The sequence below is a fragment of the Orcinus orca genome, chromosome 3 (genome assembly GCF_937001465.1).
Source record: "Orcinus orca chromosome 3, mOrcOrc1.1, whole genome shotgun sequence".
Taxonomy (NCBI): Eukaryota; Metazoa; Chordata; class Mammalia; order Artiodactyla; family Delphinidae; genus Orcinus; species Orcinus orca.
The window spans coordinates 149,411,762-149,430,449 of NC_064561.1; the positions used below are offsets into that span (position 1 = coordinate 149,411,762).

At 46.6% G+C, this 18,688-nt stretch overlaps 1 protein-coding gene across 1 annotated transcript in view; it reads right to left on the reverse strand.

Moving 5' to 3' along the window:
* Window positions 1–582: 582 nt before the first annotated feature.
* NIM1K (NIM1 serine/threonine protein kinase) overlaps window positions 583–18,688 on the reverse strand; it is a 74,996-nt gene continuing 56,890 nt past the window's right edge. The window contains exons 4-5 of the mRNA XM_004265953.3: window positions 6,831–7,099; window positions 583–4,522 (exon numbers count right to left, since the gene is read on the reverse strand). Coding sequence (XP_004266001.1) covers window positions 3,773–4,522; window positions 6,831–7,099 — 1,019 coding nt within the window. The 3' untranslated portion in view covers window positions 583–3,772. The remainder of the gene's footprint in view (window positions 4,523–6,830; window positions 7,100–18,688) is intronic.

Here is an 18,688-nt window from a genome sequence, read left to right on the forward strand (position 1 = left end):
TGCGGACAACCCCTGGCTTGCAGGAGCAGCACAGTTACTACCGAGGCTGTCATCTAGAGGTATGGGGGGTTGGGGAGATGAGATACTGGACCATGCGGCACCTGCGGCACCTGAACGGGAGAAATACTGGACCATGTGGCACCACTGCTTCCCTCGTGGCACAGTGGTTGGGAGTCCGCCTGCCGATGCAGGGGACACGGGTTCGTGCCCCGGTCCAGGAAGATCCCACATGCCGCAGAGCGGCTGGGCCCGTGAGCCATGGCCGCTGAGCCTGCACGTCCGGAGCCTGTGCTCCGCAACAGGAGAGGCCACAACAGTGAGAGGCCCGCATACCGCAAAAAAAAAAAGATAAAGCCTCTGGATTTGGCTAGCTTTTGTTAACTGTTTTGGAAGCCTGAGGGGAAAATATGACAGGTTTAAGTCAGCCAACTATCAGCTCAAGGCACACGGAAAGCCCAAGGGCCTTTGTAGTGACAGTTAAGGAGAGGCTTCTCTCCTGCAGCAGAGAGAAAACTACCTAAAACAGGCGCAGGATCTCATTGTAAGGCTGGCTGAGCTGCAAAGGAGATAAAATATTCAGTCTTGACAATTCTCCTTTATTAAAGTCAGGGCCTCAACAGCAAGAGAGTGGGACACGGCAGCATAAACAGGGTGGAGGAGCCTGCAAATGCTGAACACCAGGATTCCGCGAGTGTGGGGCTGGCAGGGGCAGCTCGTACTTCCTGTCCTGAAGAGCCTGCCAAGGCCTCTGGTGAGGCAGATGCCCGAGGAGGAGGATGCTTGAGCTCCTCAAGATGCGCTTCCAACACCCTTATTCTCCAAGCCAGGAACCAGTCACGCCTCAGCACAGCCTGAGCAGAGAACTACAACTGCTGTCAGGGAGGAAATACTCAGACACTGAAGTAATTGCAGAACCTAATATGCTACCGCCAGGAACCTGGGGAAATGTGTGTGAGTGGCTCTTGAGGGTAGTGAGCCAGGGATGGAGGTTGAGGAAAGGCTATAAGGCAGGATAACAGAGAGTTTATTATCATGGGAGTATTTACCCGTGACTTGGAGTGAAGAACACCTGAAGCTGGTCCTAATATTACTGCTGAGATAGCTACTGAGGTTTGGACATGAGTCTGACATACAAATGAGGTGGAGATGGGGGAACTGCTGTGCCAGGATTAAGGAAAGGGTCAGAAAATTCCAGGAGGTGTGAATGTTAGAATGGATTCATTATGTGAGTCTGAAGAACCACCTAAGTTCCCAGGAGGACACTGCCTTCACACAGGTAATAAAGACTGCACTGGTGGGGCTTCCCTGGTGGCGCAGTGGTTAAGAATCGGCCTGCCAATGCATGGGACACGGGTTCGAGCCCTGGTCTGGGAAGATCCCACATGCCGTGGAGCAACTAAACCCGTGCGCCACAGCTACTGAGCCTGTGCTCTAGAGCCCGTGAGCCACAACTACTGAACCCACGTGCCACAACTACTGAAGCCCGTGCGCCTAGAGCCCATGCTCCGCAACAAGAGAAGCCACTGCAATGAGAAGCCTGTGCACCACAACGAAGAGTAGCCCCCGCTCGCCACAACTAGACAAAGCCTGCGTGCAGCAATGAAGACCCAATGCAGCCAAAAATAAATAAATTTATATTTAAAAAAAAAAAAAAGACTGCACTGGGGAGGGGGTGCCAGCATCAACAAGATCAGTGACTCCTGCCCTCTGCAGGCAAGGGGTGACTAGGAAATGCCAGTCATGGAACTGGGCATGCAGGGATAATGGGGTTCCAGAGTGGCAGAGGCCATGTGTCATTACTTAATTGTCAGAGGCGAGGTGGACATAATATAATGGACGGTAAGGCTGGAGCGGGAGTCAGGGTGCCTTGATTTGCAGGGCTTTGTGACAGTGGCTAAGAGATCACAGAGTCCTGAGGGACAGTTTGCTAGAGTGTTACTTGTATAGCCAAAAGAAAGAAAGAAAAGAGGCAAGCTGGTGGGCAGACCCATGAAGATTCAGGGGTCTGGTCACACTGATGAAGTGTTTAGAGGACCAATGACCTGAGGCATGCCCACATATGTTGCACCTTGTACCCCTTAGCGCTGAGATAGAGGCACGGGGTTTGGTAGGCCTATCTGGGTTTTGGAAGCACATGTATTATATACTTGGCATATTCCTCTAACCCATTTGTCGGGACTGCTGGTTTCAAGTGGATGCCACAGAAAAAAAATCTACAGCAGTTTCAGGCTTCGGTGCAAACTGCATTGCTCCTCTCTGTCTACGTGGTGCTTAAGAATATGGTGTGGAGTCTTTTTGGCAACCGCTGTAGAAGGTTACAGCACAGCCCTGCAGGGTCCTGGAGTGAGGCCATGCTTTCTGCAGCAGAGAAATAGGATCTTGGTGTGTTTCTAGGCTCTAGGAGAGACTGAGCACCTGATTATGGGTCACTGAGGGACCAAGCAAAGGGAGCTGTCTCCTCCTGAGCTGGGCATTATCAGATCCACAGAGTCATAAATTCAGACAAACACAGCAGTGATTCATCCTTCTGGAATTGATATCTACTCAGGATATGGGTTCACCTTGCCTGCCTTCAGTGAATCCTCCAATACAATCATGCTAGGTCCTAGAGAATAGCTGGTCCATTATCATATATATTACATAACATTGCCTCAAGGACCACAGTTTTGGTAAGAGCCGTGTGGGCAATGGGCACATGACCATGGGATGTACCCCTCTTACCATATACCTCAACACCAGAAGCAGCCAGCATAGATGGATGGAGTGGCTCAGCTAAGGCACCAGTTATAGGGCAGCACCCTGCAGGGCTGGGGTGCTATCCCCCAGGATTCAGTATACATGATTTAACAATGGCTCATAGATATGTGTCCCCTGCTGTTAAAATACACAGGTCTGGGAACCACTGGGTAGAAGCATGATTGACTTTTCTTACCATCACAATCAGGGACCCACTTGAAGAATTTGTACTTCTTTTTCCTACAGTCTCGGCTTGGCTAGATTAGAGGTTTTCTATCCTAGGGGCAGGGGGATGCTTCTACCGGGAGACCCAGTAGGGGTCCAGTGAATTGAGATCTATGGCTACCACATGGTCACTTTGGGATCCCCATGCCAGGTGACAAGCCGGCAAAGAAAGGAGCTATTATAGTGGTGGGAATTACTGACCCTGACTTTCATAAGGAGCTGAAGAGGAGTATGTCTGAACCCAAGAGTGTTACTTTAGAGCCTCATAATAATGGTGAAGAGGCAATTGCAGCAACCACGAGCCAACAAGAGCAAGGCATCTAAGGGTTCAGATCCTTTGATGATAAAGGTCTGGGTCATACCACCCAATCTAGACCAGCCGGAATGCTGGCCAAAGGTGAGGGAAATTTACAGTGGTTGATGGAGGAAGGAAGGTATGAGTCCGGTTACAGCCTCAGGACAAACTGCAGTTATGACTAGACTATCCTGCACAGGAGAGGAAGGACCTGGCCTATTTTTTATTTTGCAGCACCTTAAACAGCACCTGGCACATGGCAGGCACTGCGTAAGTATTTCTCGATTAACTGAGTGAATGCTAGAGTTTGAAAACAAGATGAGGTTGCAAACCAAGCCAGAATCTGAGCTAATAGACTTTTTTTTGGCGGGGGCGGGGGGGGGGGGGGCGGAGGGGAAATGCATATCTTAAATTTAAATTTATTTAAAAATTACAAAAAAGTCTCCACTCAAGTTGGTGAAAAAATTTGAAAGCAGCAACAATGATCTTGCTTAATGACCGGCAGTCTAATGCAATTTATAAAATTGAACAAAATTTGGATGTGTGTCTTATGCCTCTGTAGACACGGGACCCCTTCTTTAGGTCCCTCTCTTTAGGGTCTGGTAGTATCATTATTGGGACACTTTCCAAAGCCTTTTTCTTTTGGACTCTATGCAAAATGATTCGATAGACGCCTGTGATGGAGCTTCGGGCATCTCTCCCTTGGTTATTTCGAATATGCTCTTCCGTAATGCCCAAGTGTTCTAAAGTGCTTTTGACCTCATTTTCTTCTTCTTTGAGGGTGCTGGTTTCTGACAAATGTTTCGGATCCAGTTGGAAAGGCTCCAGAGGGGTGGGGTACGGCACTCCTTGCATCCACTCATTGTTCATGATGGAGTCGATTCCGTACCTCTCGGCGGGTACCTGCTGGAGGACTCCCCGGATGAGCCGGAGGCAGGGCTCTGACACGTGCGGAGGCTCGCTGTACGTTCCCTCCAGGATGCTCTTCTTCAGTTTGGCCACGGTCTCTGCCCGAAACGGCATGGTGCCCGTCACCATGAAGTACAGAAGCACCCCCAAGGCCCAGATATCCACATAAACGCCAACGTAGTGCTCGTCTCGAAAAAGTTCGGGCGCCGCGTAGGGAGGAGACCCACAGAAAGTGTTCAGCATTTCACCTTTCTTACTTACTGTGCTGAACCCAAAGTCCCCCACTTTCACACAAGTATTATTGGTATAGAACACATTTTCTGCTTTCAGATCTCTGTGAATAATCTGGTTTTCATGCTGTGGAAAGAAGACAACGGGGGAAAAAGTCATCATTTTCAAAGTAATATACCAACATTAAAGATGCATCAGTGGCTCTGAAACAATGAGGTGATAATGGTGTAACAACAGAAATTCAATGGAGATCAACTTAAGTCATGTCAGACCTCAGATCTTGAGAGCTGCCCTGTCATAACTGTTAGCCCAGGGTAAAGTCCACACCCTCCAAGCAGACCAAAGGTTCTGTTCTGTGGGGTGAGGGTTGGAGTCTGTCCCCCACACGTGGACTCAGGAATTAGGGCCAGAAGTAAGACCCAGATCTTGTGAAACACAGTGAAACAGTCATCCTTCCTTTCTGAGACCATGTATGGGTTTTTCTGGCTGAGCAATGTCTTGAGAAGGGCCAACCCCAAGAAGGTGAGGAGTCCTCTCCCAAGTCCACACCCCTGCTCCTTTGGGTGGGCTCCTTTATCGCTATAGGATTCAATAGAAGGGAGGATACTATGTTGGGCAAGGTTCTGGCAGCAGATCCAATCCCTACCCTTGAATTCTGGATCCAGGCAACCTTGAAGACCCTTGACCAGTTTAATGCCAAGGGCTCTTGGGAAATGGTTTAATGTCACTTTTCCGGCTGGATCTCCTGTGGCAAGAATCCAGGCTTTGGAGCCTGACATCTTGGTTAATTCTAGATTCAACTATACCAGGTGTGTATGTGAGTCTTGCCTTCCTTCTTTGGAAAATGGGACACTGAGAACCGCCTCATAAGGCTGTTGTGAGAACTGTATGTGATGCTGTATCTATAGCATTCAGCATGGTCCTGGCACATAGCAAACAAACCCGATAAAATTTGAATCTATGTCTATCATTCACCCTTCCTCTTTTTGGAGACCAGAGAGCTAGGAGAAAGGTCAGGGTGTAGAGCCTCAGAGGACTCAGTCTGCACCCTCTACTGCTGGATCCTCTTCTGCTCTCCCACCAGATCTCTTTTCCAAGTAGAATGTGCAAGGCTTTGCCCATCTGCTCCATTGCTTGGTAAGGGTCTGGCTTATTCCCTGGCCCAGGGAAAGTTCACCCCAGCACAGAGCCACTTAGATGACAACCACAGGTCTGAAACAGCCACTACCATCACACTCAGGTTCTCCCTGCTCACTTCTTTTTCCTCCCCCTCTCCCTCCCAGCTGCCATCTTGGGCCCCTTAGGTCACTAGTAACCTGCTAATAATTTGGCCAGGAGCTCACTGATCCCAGTTCTTGTCTCACGACATCCGAACAGAGGAGCAAACTAGAAACAGCCTCTCAACTAATATAGACACCAGACAAGTGTCTCTTCCTGCCAATTGGACTGAGAGGTTGGCAAAGAGGGCAGAAAACCTTTGCACTAACAGAGTGGTACAAGCGGTCATCAGGTCTGCAAGTCAGATTCCTCCTGTGTGCCCAGCAGGACAACCAACAATAGGGAGGGCACAGGAGAACCAGTTCATGGAGGAACTGGGGAGTATGCTTATGGAGTCCAGGTTTATCTAAAGACATAATCAGAGAACTAAAATAAGAATGACACAAGCAAGTGTTAATGTGTTGAGCACAGAGGCAGCAAGAGCTAGTGGGGGGCTTCCCTGGTGGCGCAGTGGTTGAGAGTCCGCCTGCCGATGCAGGGGACACGGATTCATGCCCTGGTCTGGGAAGATCCCACATGCCGTGGAACGGCTGGGCCCGTGAGCCATGGCCGCTGAGCCTGTGCGTCCAGAGCCTGTGCTCCGCAACGGGAGAGGCCACAACAGTGAGAGGCCCGCGTACTGCAAACAAACAAACAAAAAAAAGAGCTAGTGGGGTTCACCAAAGGCATGAAGATCAGCGCAGGCTGACCCAAGATTGAAGAAAGTTTCACAGAGAGAGACAGAACTGAGCTGGGTCACGAAGTGTGGATGGGATTGAGGATGTGAGATGTGAAAAGAGGGGAGAGGGCATCCTAGACACAGAATTAGGGAGGCAAGGCCAAGAAGCAGTGAAAAGCCAGCTCTCCGAGTAGTGGAAGACGGGGCTGGAGGAATGCATGTGGCCAAGGAAGGGGTGATGGTCATCCGGCTGCTCAGAGTGAGTCCTGCCAACTTCCACAAAGGCCAGGAGGCTGCCGTGGAACTGGAGATCCCTGGGCATTGCTTCGGAGGCAGGGAGCACAATCCCAGCCAGACATCTGACTCTCGCAGAAGGGACTGCTGTCTGCCCTTGTAGGACTAAAGTCTTCGGGGATGCTTAGATGATGGTAAACTAAAGCCCCATGGTCCCACTGTGGGTAGAATGGGAGCAGGACTCTCCCTCCTCGCCCTGCTCACCATGTGCTTCACGGCAGACACAATCTGGGAGAAGATGAGCTTGCTCTCTGGTTCTGAGAACTTCCCTTCAGTGCTGATTTTCCCAAAGAGCTCCCCACCCCCTGCATACTCCATCACCAAGTGGAGCTTGGATAGAGTCTCCACGACTTCATAAAGGCGGATGATGTTGGGATGGTGCAGTTTTTCCATGCTGGAGATCTCGCGGGATAGGAGCCTTTGGGTTTTCTGGTCCAACTTGGTCTTGTCCAGGATCTTAATGGCCACCTTTTCTGGAAGAAAAAAAAAAAAAGTCAAAAGATGTGCCTGAGTTCATAGCTATTTAGAACTGGAAGGAACCTAGTCCCTCTATTTCACTAGACACAGAGGTTAAGTGGCTATTTCCAGCTCAGAGAGCTCCTCAGCAGTAATGACAAACAGCAGTTTTTGAGGTCAACATCCATGCTGGTCCCTCAGATCAGTGTGACTCTACCATGTACAGGTTTTAATGCCAACTCCTGCCTCCCAAGGAGGTTTCAGTTTGGTGAGCTTTATCCAGTTTTCTGGATAAAGTTAAAGCACCTTTATTTAGCCAACAGAGCCCCTCTTGATCAGGCCCAAGCTACCTCTTCAGCCCCATGGCCCACCGCTCCTAACCACCTCCCCATGCACCCTGTAGTCTAACGTTACAGAACGTTTTGCTGTTAACTGAAAAGGTACAGGACATTCATGCCTGGGATCTTTCCTCTTCCTGGATCTACCTGGATTATTTCCTCTCTCTGGCTCATCACTCCTTCCTGTTCTTTACTCAGTTAATGCCGGATGAGTCTTCAGGGCCAGCCTCAGAACCAACCTCTTCCAGGAAGCCTTCTATGACACCTGTCCCAGGAAGATGATGACATCCAGTTTCTGTGTATTCTCTGTACTATAATCTCAGCACATCTACCTATAAATATTGACTCCTCATCTGTTTCTTCCTCCTACCCCCTTCCTTGCGTGGGCTGTTTGATCTGATTTGACTTTGTCAGTGCCTGGCACACCATGTACCAGTACAGGAAACACCAGTGCTCGGTGTGTCTGGATTGTTGGAAAGCCATGAAGAGTCGGGCACTGCAAGGTGCTGCTGGTGGGAGGACTAGTTGGTAAGATGGTTCTGGACTGTAGTTTGGTATTACGTCTTAAGAGTCTTTAAAATGGTCACACCCTTTGACCCACCCTTTTTACTTTTGGCAATTAATCTTAAAGAAATAATCTGACACGTGTACAAGATTGCTTGTGTAAGAAGACTTCTCTAACACTGGGAACAGCCTAAGTGTCCAGCAAGAAAGATGGTTAAAGTGTGGTTCATCTCTCTCTCTAATGGTACAACATGCAGCTATCAAAACAATCACGTTGATCTTTATTTATGAACATGGAAAGTTGTTCAGTATAGAACAAGTGAGGAAAAACACAAATGTGCATTCGCATAGGAAAAAATCTGGCAAGATATACACCAAAATGTTTAGAATAGTTATTTTATTAATAGGGGGGATCATGGATGGTTTTCTTTTTTTAAAACTTTTATTGGAGTAGTATAGTTGATCTACAATGTTGTGTTAGTTTCAGGTGTACAGCAAAGTGAATCAGTGATACGTATATATATCCACTCTTTTTTTTTTTAAGATTCTTTTCCCATGTAGACCATTACAGAATATTGAGTAGCGTTCCCTGTGCTATACAGCAGATTATTAATCTATTTTATAGTCATGTATATATGTCAGTCCCAATCTCCCAGTTTATCCCCCGCTAATGGATGGTTTTCCTTTAATTTTTCTTTTTTTTTTTTTACTTATCTGTGTTTTCTAATTTTCCTACAATTAATTATACAATTAACATAGATTGTGTAATAAAAATGGTTAATGTTTGAAAATGAATGAATCGCTACTCCGAAGTAACACTTCATTCATTTTTTGGTTCAAACTGGACCAGACTTTCTATTAGATAAGAAAGAATTTTGCAGGCAAATAAACAGGGAGAACGGGATGGCAGGGCGCCTGTTTGACCTACTTGCAAAACAACTGGTTTGAGGAACTTTTGGCACAGTGGTTATGGGCATGAAAATAGAAGCTGCTAGTTTAAAATAGGAGTGTTATCGGTTTGTTAAAGTAGGTCCATTAGGACTCCTGGAAGACGAAGAGGCAGGGCTCGCTGGTGCCTGAGGTGGCCGCGCTTGCTCGGGTGGGGAAGGAGGAGGGAAGCTACACGGAGCAGGACCCTCAGGGCTCCCGCGACCTCCGCAGGCAATCCTCCCGGCAGACGGATGGACCAACACGGCCGGTCCCCGGGGCGTTCTCGCCCCGCTGCTCGCGTCCTTTCTGCTGTTGAGGCTTTAGGATTAAGATTCCCCGCCGCTCTTTACCTGAAACAGAAACTCTGGTTTTGTGTAGCCTGGTAGGCGAGCTGTTATCCCAAGGGCTAGAATAATGAATTCCGTCCTTCAGCCTGGCAGCCTGCCTGCGGAAGGGGCCGCTACTGCGGCCGGTCCTCCCCAGAGCAGGCCAGGCTTCTGTTTAGGTGCGGGTCCCTCTCTGCCGCCCCCTCGGCCGCCGCAGCTGCACGCGCGCTGCTCACCCTGCGACCGCCCAAGAATCCAGTTGGGGTGTGCGTCCAGGCCGCTGTCTCAAACCTCCCTTTAGGACAATCCTAGTTTTAGATTTTCAGTTTTATATTTGAGCGGTTCTTAGGAAAGGCTGCCCTCCCACGGCCGGGACCAGAGTGAGGCAGGAGAATGTTTGCGAGAGGAAATGCGTTCTGAAATTCTACACCCTTAGGCGTCCGATGGCTCACTCTAGTCCCAGCCTGTTTCCTCCGCTTTGTGTTAAATCAGATTATAGTCATGCCGCATAACGTACATGTATAATCGTCTGAAACATTTGAAAAAGCCCTGGTGTTCTGAATTGTCACTAAGTGGTAGAAATTGCCGGCTCGTGAAGAACTAGGTCTCTAAGTCCACCCTTTCAACAAATGTTCAGGCAGTACCTACTCTGCACCAGACTGTGAAAAAGACAGACATGTTCCTACAGTCCAGTGAGACTTTGAAAAAACCCTCATTACAAGCGTGGCACGTGTTAGGAAGGGGCGCACATAGGAGAACAGAGAGATCCCTTGAGAAATGACACTTGCCTTGTGAACAGGAGGTGAGGAGGGAGGCCCAATACTTGGCCATGGGAAGGGGACAGTGTGCCAGGTCTGGGCGAGATGTCACGTTTGTGTTTGAGGATCTAAGAGGAGCCCACTCCGCTGGGCATGGAGAATTGGCAGGCTGGGCGGAAGGGGTCCCAAACCAGCCTGCAGCGTAGGCAGGCGTCACATTACCCAGAGACCTGGAAATTATTTCAAGAAATGTAGTCTTGGGGGTGGGAAGACGAAGAAATACACTCTCAGAGAAAAAAAAACTTTGCCGGACATATCAGTAAACAAAGGATGTTGCAGCCATTAAGCCTTCACATTACAGCTGCTGAAGGTGAGGCCTGAGGGAACTCAGGATAGAAATGGGATGCCAGCCATCGAGCAGTCAGCCCTGCTGCCACCCGACCCCCCCTGCACCCTGAGGAGACTCAGAATGAGAAAGCGCAGGATACTGGCCCCAGATAGCTGAGGTGCACATCAAAGGAATGATTTCAATGAGTCCCGACTTTTGCATCTTCCCATACACAGAAAAGTGCTGAATTCCTTAACTTGCAATATCCGGTTTTCTTTAATTAACAGTAATCTTTTGAAGTTCTGACTACCTGGTCTTTGTTGCAAAAGCTCCTATATACCCTGGCTCCCCCCTCACCTCTTCAGAGCCATCTGAGAGACTGTGTCCCCAGCTTAAGTCCTCAGTTTTGTCTGCTGAATAAAAGATAATTCTCAACTTTTAGATTGTGCATTTTTTTTTCAGTTGACATGGTGATGGAGATTGAGGTACAAACTTCCACTTATAAAATAAGTCACAGGGATGTAATGTATAGTTCAGGGAATATAGTCAGTAATATTGTAATAACTCTGTATGGTGACAGATGGCTTACCATGGCGATCATTTTGTAATGTATAAGAAGATTGGATCACTATGTTGTACACCTGAAAGTAATATAGTATTGTAAGTTAATCATACTTCAATTTTTTTTTTTTAAGTAGCCTTTATTTTTAGGGCAGTAGGAAGACACTACAAGGTTTTAAGGGATTGTCATAACCAGATATCCACTTTAGAATGGGTACTCTGGCTGCAGTGTGGGAAAGGGATAGGAGCAGAGCACACCTGAGGGCAGGGTGGTGGTTTTGGAGGTGATGATAGCAACCACAGGGAGAGGACTCTCTCGGTAGTGATGGAGAGGAGAGAGAGAGAAGTAGAGAAATTCGAGAGGTAAACCTCCCCTTTCTCCAAATTTGTTGAAGAGACTGACACATTTCCTTAAACCAGGACTTGCAAACTCAAATGTCTCTAGAGGCCAGGGTGGAAATAGGGTGGAAAGCTTATTGTAAGGCAACAGGGAGTAGTGGGAACTGTGGAGTCCTGAGAAGTACATGCCCCAGAGCAAAGGGGCAGCTGCTACTCAACTCCAGACAATTGTTACTGTTTGGGATGTAGATTCAGTGTTATCAAATCTAATTTTTTTCAAGAGATATCTGAATTGTAATGCAGTCATTCTAATCATTAAGTGTCAGCAACTAATTCAAACTTTCAAACCTAGAGTGGACCAAGCAAAATCTGTCTTTGGGACCAAAGGGACAGGGGGAGGGAGCAGATATTAGAACCTAGAGAGTGTTGTGTAGAGAGAGCTACCTTGAGGGGAGCTGAGACGTCCTTCCAGAAGTACCGCTGGCCTGAGTCAACCTCACAGTCAGGCTGGGGGAACAGATCTCAGGCTCTCCCTCTCCTTCCTTTGATCCAGTTCAAGGGCTCCCTACAAGCCAAAGCCAACTGGAACCCATAGGACTAAAGAGACATGATGAAGTCTGGGGCAGAGAGCAAAATGAAGGGTGGAAAATGGATCTGGGGAAGCAGGTGGAAGATGTCCAGCACAGTGGGCTAGGAGGGTAAGAGAGGGGGATGCAGTGGAGCAAAAACAAGGGGATGGACCCCGAGTCAGAGGGTCAGGGAAGATTTTTAACACTTTCCCTGGACTCTAAATGTTAACTAGAGGAAAGTAGGGGAGAAGCAATAAGGGGAGATTCTAATAGTAAGGTTGTATAGGAGAGAAGATCTTGAGGCAGGAAAGACCCTAATACCTTAGGGTAATGGTCTATACACTTTTTTGATTAGCTTCCTTTACTAATAAACATTTTTGAGCATTGCTCTCTATGTATATTTATTTATAAATTATATGCATGCACTACTAATATACACATTTTAAATGTATGTAATCATGGAAATTAAAAACATGTAATAACAAATAAATATAGAAAAGAAGTTCTAATATTTTCTTCCCTCATCCCAGTAGGCACCCCCATGGGTATGTGCACCCTACTTTGGAGACCACTGCCTTTGAGGAATTGAAAGAAGAGAGTGGAGCTGGCACAAATGAAGGAAAAGATAGGCCAAGACGAGGCTGGAGAGTCAGCCAGGGCCAAAGTCCGTGAGTCATATTCTGGACCTCAGATTAAGGGCATTGAGAAACCACTGGAGAGTTTCTTTTCTTTTCTTTTCTTTTCTTTTCTATTGGGGTATAGTTGATTAACAATGTCGTGTTAGTTTCAGGTGGACAGCAAAGTGATTCAGTTATACATATACATGTATCCATTCTTTTTCAAATTCTTTTCCCATTTAGGTTGTTACATAATATTGAGTGGAGTTCCCTGTGCTATACAGTAGGTCCTTGTTGCTTATCCATTTTGAATATAGCAGTGTGTATATATCAATCCCAAACTCGCTAACTATCCCTTGCCTGCACCCTTCCCCTCTGGTAACCCAGAGAAACCACTAGAAAGTTTCAAGCAGAGAGCGAGCTATATGACCAGCCTTGCATTTTCTAAAAGACCGCTTCTGGCTGCAGTGCAGAGGATGACATAAATATGGATGAGGGAGACAGATTACAGCAATTTAATCCAACTAGGAAAGGGTGAGATACTTAGAAGGGAGCATCAATAGCACTTGGGGTTCAGCCAAGGGTTAGGGTTGAAGAAGAGGTAAAGGTTTCTGGGTTGAGGAATGGGGAGGATGGGTGGTGTGCGCTGGAGGGGCAGCTTTTTTCTTTTTCTTTAAAATTTATTTATTTATTTATGTTTGGTTGTGTTTGGTCTTCATTGTTGTGCACGGGCTTTCTCTAGTTGCGGCGAGCAGGGGGCTACTCTTCGTTGCAGTGTGTGGGCTTCTCACTGTGGTGGCTTCTCTTGTTGCAGAGCATGGGCTCTAGGTGTGAGGGCTTCAGTAGTTGTGGCACGCAGGCTCAACAGTTGTGGCTCGTGGGCTCTAGAGCGCAGGCTCAGTAGTTGTGGCTCACGGGCTTAGTTGCTCCATGGCATGTGGGATCTTCCAGGACCAGGGCTCGAACCCGTGTCCCCTGCATTGGCAGGCGGATTCTTAACCACTGCGCCACCAGGGAAGTCCTGGAGGAGCTTTATTGTTGTTGTCATGGCTCTGTGTACTCCCTCAACATCTCTGGTCTCTCTCATCGTGTTTTCTCAGCTGAACCACACCCTGGTTAAATCCAACCTCCCACCTACTCTCTGCCTACACCCATGCAGTGACCATGACGGCTTGTCTCACTTTGAATTCATGATCTATAACCTCAGGTGCGTCATTATTGCTCCTGGCAGACACACTATATTTCCCTGGTCCAATAGTGCCCCTACACTTTTAGATGACGCTTTCATGGCTTCTCTTCTCCCATCAAATCTCTAATACCTTCTCTCTCTCCTCACTCATAGCTGATGACTTAGATTTCTATTTTATCGAGTAAAGAAAACCATAGAAGAGAATTTCAAGTTCCTTCTGCCACTTCTTCCAGCCTACCTGACTCTGTGCCCATAAACTCTGTCTTCCTGTTTCTCTGGGTAAATGGTCCCTGCTCCTATCTAAGGCCTAGCGAAGACCCCTCTACATGTTGAATAGATTCCATCTACTCTCCTCTACTCAAGAACAGGCATCCAAGATTTCTTCCTTCTCTCCTGCGTCATAAGTTTTAACCTTTCTACTGAATCTTTTCCATCTGCATACATTCGTGCTATTTACCCATCTAAAAAAAAAAAGTCTTCCCCACAAAAATGCATACATGTTACCAAAAGACTTGTACTAGAATGTTCATAGTAACGTCATTCATAGTAGCCCCAAATTGGAAACTATCCTCACGTTCATCAACAGTAGAATGGATAAATAAACTGTAGTATATTTGTACAATGGGCTGCTATGTAGCAATAAGAATGAAGCATCTAAACTACATAAAATAATACGGATGGTTTTCCCACTTTTTTTTTTTTGGCTGTGCTTTGCGGCTTGCACGAGGGATCGAACTCGGGGCTCCAGCAGTGAGAGAGCTAAGTCCTAACCACTGGACCACCAGGGAAGTCCCCAGCTTTCACAAGTTTAATATTGAACAAATGAAATAAGACAAAAGAAGACATATTGTATGATGCCATTTATATAAATTGTACAGGTAAACACAATCTGTGGTGTTAGAAGTCAGGGTAGTGGTTATACTTGGGGATGTAGTAAACAGAAGGGGGGAATAGGGGAGCCTCTAAAGTACTGGGAACGTTCTCTTTTTTGAACTTGGCAGTGGTTATATGGGTCTTTTTAGTTTGGAAAATTCATTTAACTGCATATTTGTGATTTTCATACTTCTTTTTGTATTTATGTATGTTAAACATTAAAAAAAGTTTTTGAGAAACCACAAAAAATCTCTCTCGACCCCACTTCCCCCTCTAGCATCAGGCTCTTCTTCTCATTCTTTTGTAGCAAAACTCTCTTAAAGAGCTGGTTCTACGTCACTGTCTCCAGCCCTCCCCTCATTATGTCTTGAACCTAAGAGATATTGCTACCAGAAAAGCTCCTCTCAGGGTCACCGATGACCTCCAAGTTGCTAAAACCAATGGCCAGTTTCCAGATTTCATCCTTCCTCCTAGAAACACCTTTGTCACTTGGTTTCTAGGAAAACACACGCTCCTGGTTTTTCTCCTACCTCTTGCCACTTCTTCTAAGGCTCCTTTGCTGTGTTCTTTTCATCTGCCCAGCCTCTAAATGTTCAACACCTGAAGGCTTAGTCCTTGGACATCCCTACAATTTCCTCAACAATTCCAGATGCATAAATACTCCTGCCTACAAGACCCCTCCACTTGGTTGTCTCAGTTTGGCTTCTTACAGAAGCAGATCATGAGGCAGTGATTCAGGTGCAAGCAGTCGATGAAGGAGGTGGTACCCAGGAAACACTGGTAGAAGAATGAGGAAAGGCAGCCAATTAAGGATGTGTTACTAAGCGAGTTACCAGTTAATCCTGCATGGCTGTTAGCATAACTGACATCATCTCGGGCTCAAACAATTCTTCCTGTCTTTCCACCGACCCTACCCAGGACTGCACGATGCGGCAAATCACTTCTCTGTCAAGGGCTTTGTAGTTAACAGATATTGTTTAATGATCGGTAGGTCCAGGTGGCCTCTATGCTCTGTTAGTTCCCAAATAATGATGAAGACCTTCCCTGACATTTTCCTGGTACCCACGAGACTAGTTACCCAATCAATCATCTTGACTTAGGAAGCTACTTCCTGTTTTCAAGGGTACTCCCATACCCTAGGTTAGCTATAAAATTGCCCCAGTGGCCCTTCGGGCGGTGCAGAGGACAGCTGCGAATGCTTCCAGATCTTTGTCGGCCCGATCCTGAACCCACCTTGTAAGGTACCCTACAATAAACTGATCCATTGAGTATATGGGGCTGCCTCATTTCAGTCTCAAGATGACTTCTCAGCTCGATGGGCATCTTTTGTTCCCTCCGTCTTCCAACGATCCTGCTGCGAGTTATCGTTTGAGTTTTATCATGAGAAGAGTGAGAGAGCTGGGGTATTTGTACATCAACTACCGCCAGTAACTAGTCGCTGGCTGTTCCTGGCAGACATTAATTCCCCTCTATTTCCTACGCATGCAGGAACAGCAGCTCCAGCAGCTAGAGAAAGCCCAGAGGCAAAGAGATGGAGAGACTGCCTTTGAAGGTCTGGCCTGCATGCACTGAAATGGTAAGGCCCAAGGAGACACGGGTGAGGCACCAACAGCCTCCGCTGTGCATGTGTAACAGGCACGCCCAGCATAACACGTCCAATACTGATCTCCCCCGCCCCAAACCTGTTCCTTCTACAGTCTTCCCAGTTTCAGTAAATGGAAAATCTATTCTTGCAGTCATCCAGGACAAAAACCTTGAGTATTTGACTCTTCTCTTTTACACTCCACTTTCAATCTGTCAGCAAATCCTGTTATCTCTACTTCTAAATACAGCCAGAATCCAGCCACTTCTCAGCCTTTCACTGCTCCCGCCCTGGGGAATCTCTCTCGCCTGGATTATTCCGATAGGCTCCTAGCTGATCTCTCCTTTTCTGCCTTTGACCCCTTGCAGCCTATTTTCAACAGAGCAGCCAAGGTGATCCTATTAAGCGTTAAGCCAGGTCGCGCTGTCACTTCTCTGCTGCCTCAAAGGGCTCGGGTTTCCCTCATAGGAAAAGCTGAAGTCCTGACTTTGCCATACCGCGTATTAACCCTATGTGGTCTGGTCCCTGCCACCCTCTGCTGTCACATGCCTCAGCCGTTCCTAGAGTTTTACAGGCACTCTCCCACCTTGGCGCTCTTCTGCTTGCTGTCCCCTCTGCCTGACCACGTTCCCCCATGGACTCCAAGGCCAGTTTCCTTATTCCCTTCAGTTCAATGATCACCTCCTCAGGGAGGCTGTCCCTGGCCATTTTGTCTAAAACTGCAGCCCCCAGTGCTCCCTCCCCTCCCCTCTGCTCTATCTTCCTTCCTGTCCCTTATCACTATGTAGCATAATGAATATTTTACTGGCTTACTTTTGTCTGTCTCTCCCTGCTAGAACATAAGCTCCACAGGACAGATTGTTGTCTATTTTGTTCAATTCTGTATCTCCAGTCCCTAGAACAGTGCCTGTTACACGGGAGGTGATCAACAAATATTTGTTGAATAAATGATCTCACTTAACACTCACAAGAGCCCAGGATAAGTATCCCCACTGCAGTGTAACCCAAGTTTGCGCCTTGCATTTTCATTTATTATCGTGTCCCACGCAACCTCCATGTTACCACAGACTCTCCACAATTGTGATTTTTAATGGCTGTGTGACTTCCATCCAAGTGCATATGCTTTAATATCCTTGAGCTTTCCTGCATCATTGGAGCATATAAATTATTTTGAGTCCTCTGCATTATAAATAGGGAACTTCTTTTTGTTATAGTAATACTGAATTTATTTTTAGGATGGATTCACCAAAGCCAATAACTAACCATTCTTAAAGTAAGAAAACATAATTTTATTTATTTTCAATTTACTTTTTTCTTGAAGTATAGTCGATTTATAATATTGCATTAATTTCTGCTGTATAGCAAAGTCTTTTTTATATTCTTTTCCGTTATGGTTTATCCCAGGATATTGAATATAGTCTCCTGTGCTATACAGTAGGACCCTGTTTATCCATTCTATACATAATAGTTTGCATTTACTAACATCAAACTCCCAGTCCATTCCTCCCCCATACCCCCTCCCCCTTGGCAACTGCAAGTCTGTTCTCTACATCTGTGAGTCTGTTTCTATTTCACAGATATGTTCATTTGTGGCATATTTTAGATTCCACATCTAAGTGATATCATATGGTATTTGTCTTTCTTCTTCTGCCTTACTTCACTTAGTATGATAATCTCTAGTTGCATCCAGAAAACATAATTTTAAACTGCTGTTTTAATCAATGTACTCAAGAGGAGGGACCCCTTTTTCAAAACCACTGGGCCTTCTCGGTTAAGCTTTACTGGAGCCTGTGTGAGTCCCCCAGCCCTGTCCTTCTAGGAGATTAGAGCATGAAGGACCCACCAGAGAGTACTGCCATGCATTGCTCCCTCCCATATCTCTTCCCACCACTACTGGACTTTCCGGGGAAGTTATTATACTAACTTAATTCACCAAATATTTGTTGAATATTTATTAGTTATAATGAATGTGGGGGAAGTCTGAGGATCAATATGATACAATGTCTGACACCAAGGAGCCTACGACCAGGACATACAAGACTTTCACTGTACCCCAGATTTGTTAGGCCCCAAATCTTTATTTCTCATGCATACTGTCTCTTGGGTTCCAAGATGGTCACTGGGCTCCTTTACTTGACCTCCATGTACCTCCAAGTCACTGCTTCCAGATCTGCACTCTCAAATCCACTTCTTCTCCTGTATTCACTATTCACTGCTAAGTCATTAAGGCTGGAAACCTGGGAGTCATCTTTCCTTCTTCCCCTCCCTGTCCTCTCCTGCTTTCCCCCATGCAGTTGACCACAGGTTTCCCAATACTCTAAAATAGTTTTCAAATGCATCCCCTTCTCTCCATGCTCACTGTCACTTCCTTAGTTGAGGTGGACATCATCATTCATCTGGATCATTAGACTAATATTTTATTCTGACATGCCTGACTCTTGTCATGTCCCAACTTCAATTCCCTTTCCTCACTGAAATAATTAATAATCATTTTATTAATTGCTTGCTTAAAGCTCTTCAATGGCTTCCTGATACATAAATGACAAAATCCAAATATGCAAGAAGATTCTCCATGATCTAGTCCCTGCCTCCATCACCCACCATATCTCCCACTGCTCTGTGGGTGCATCCCATGCACTAGCCTCATTGAATTACTCTTAAATCTCCAAACACTCCGCACCCTGGCTCACAC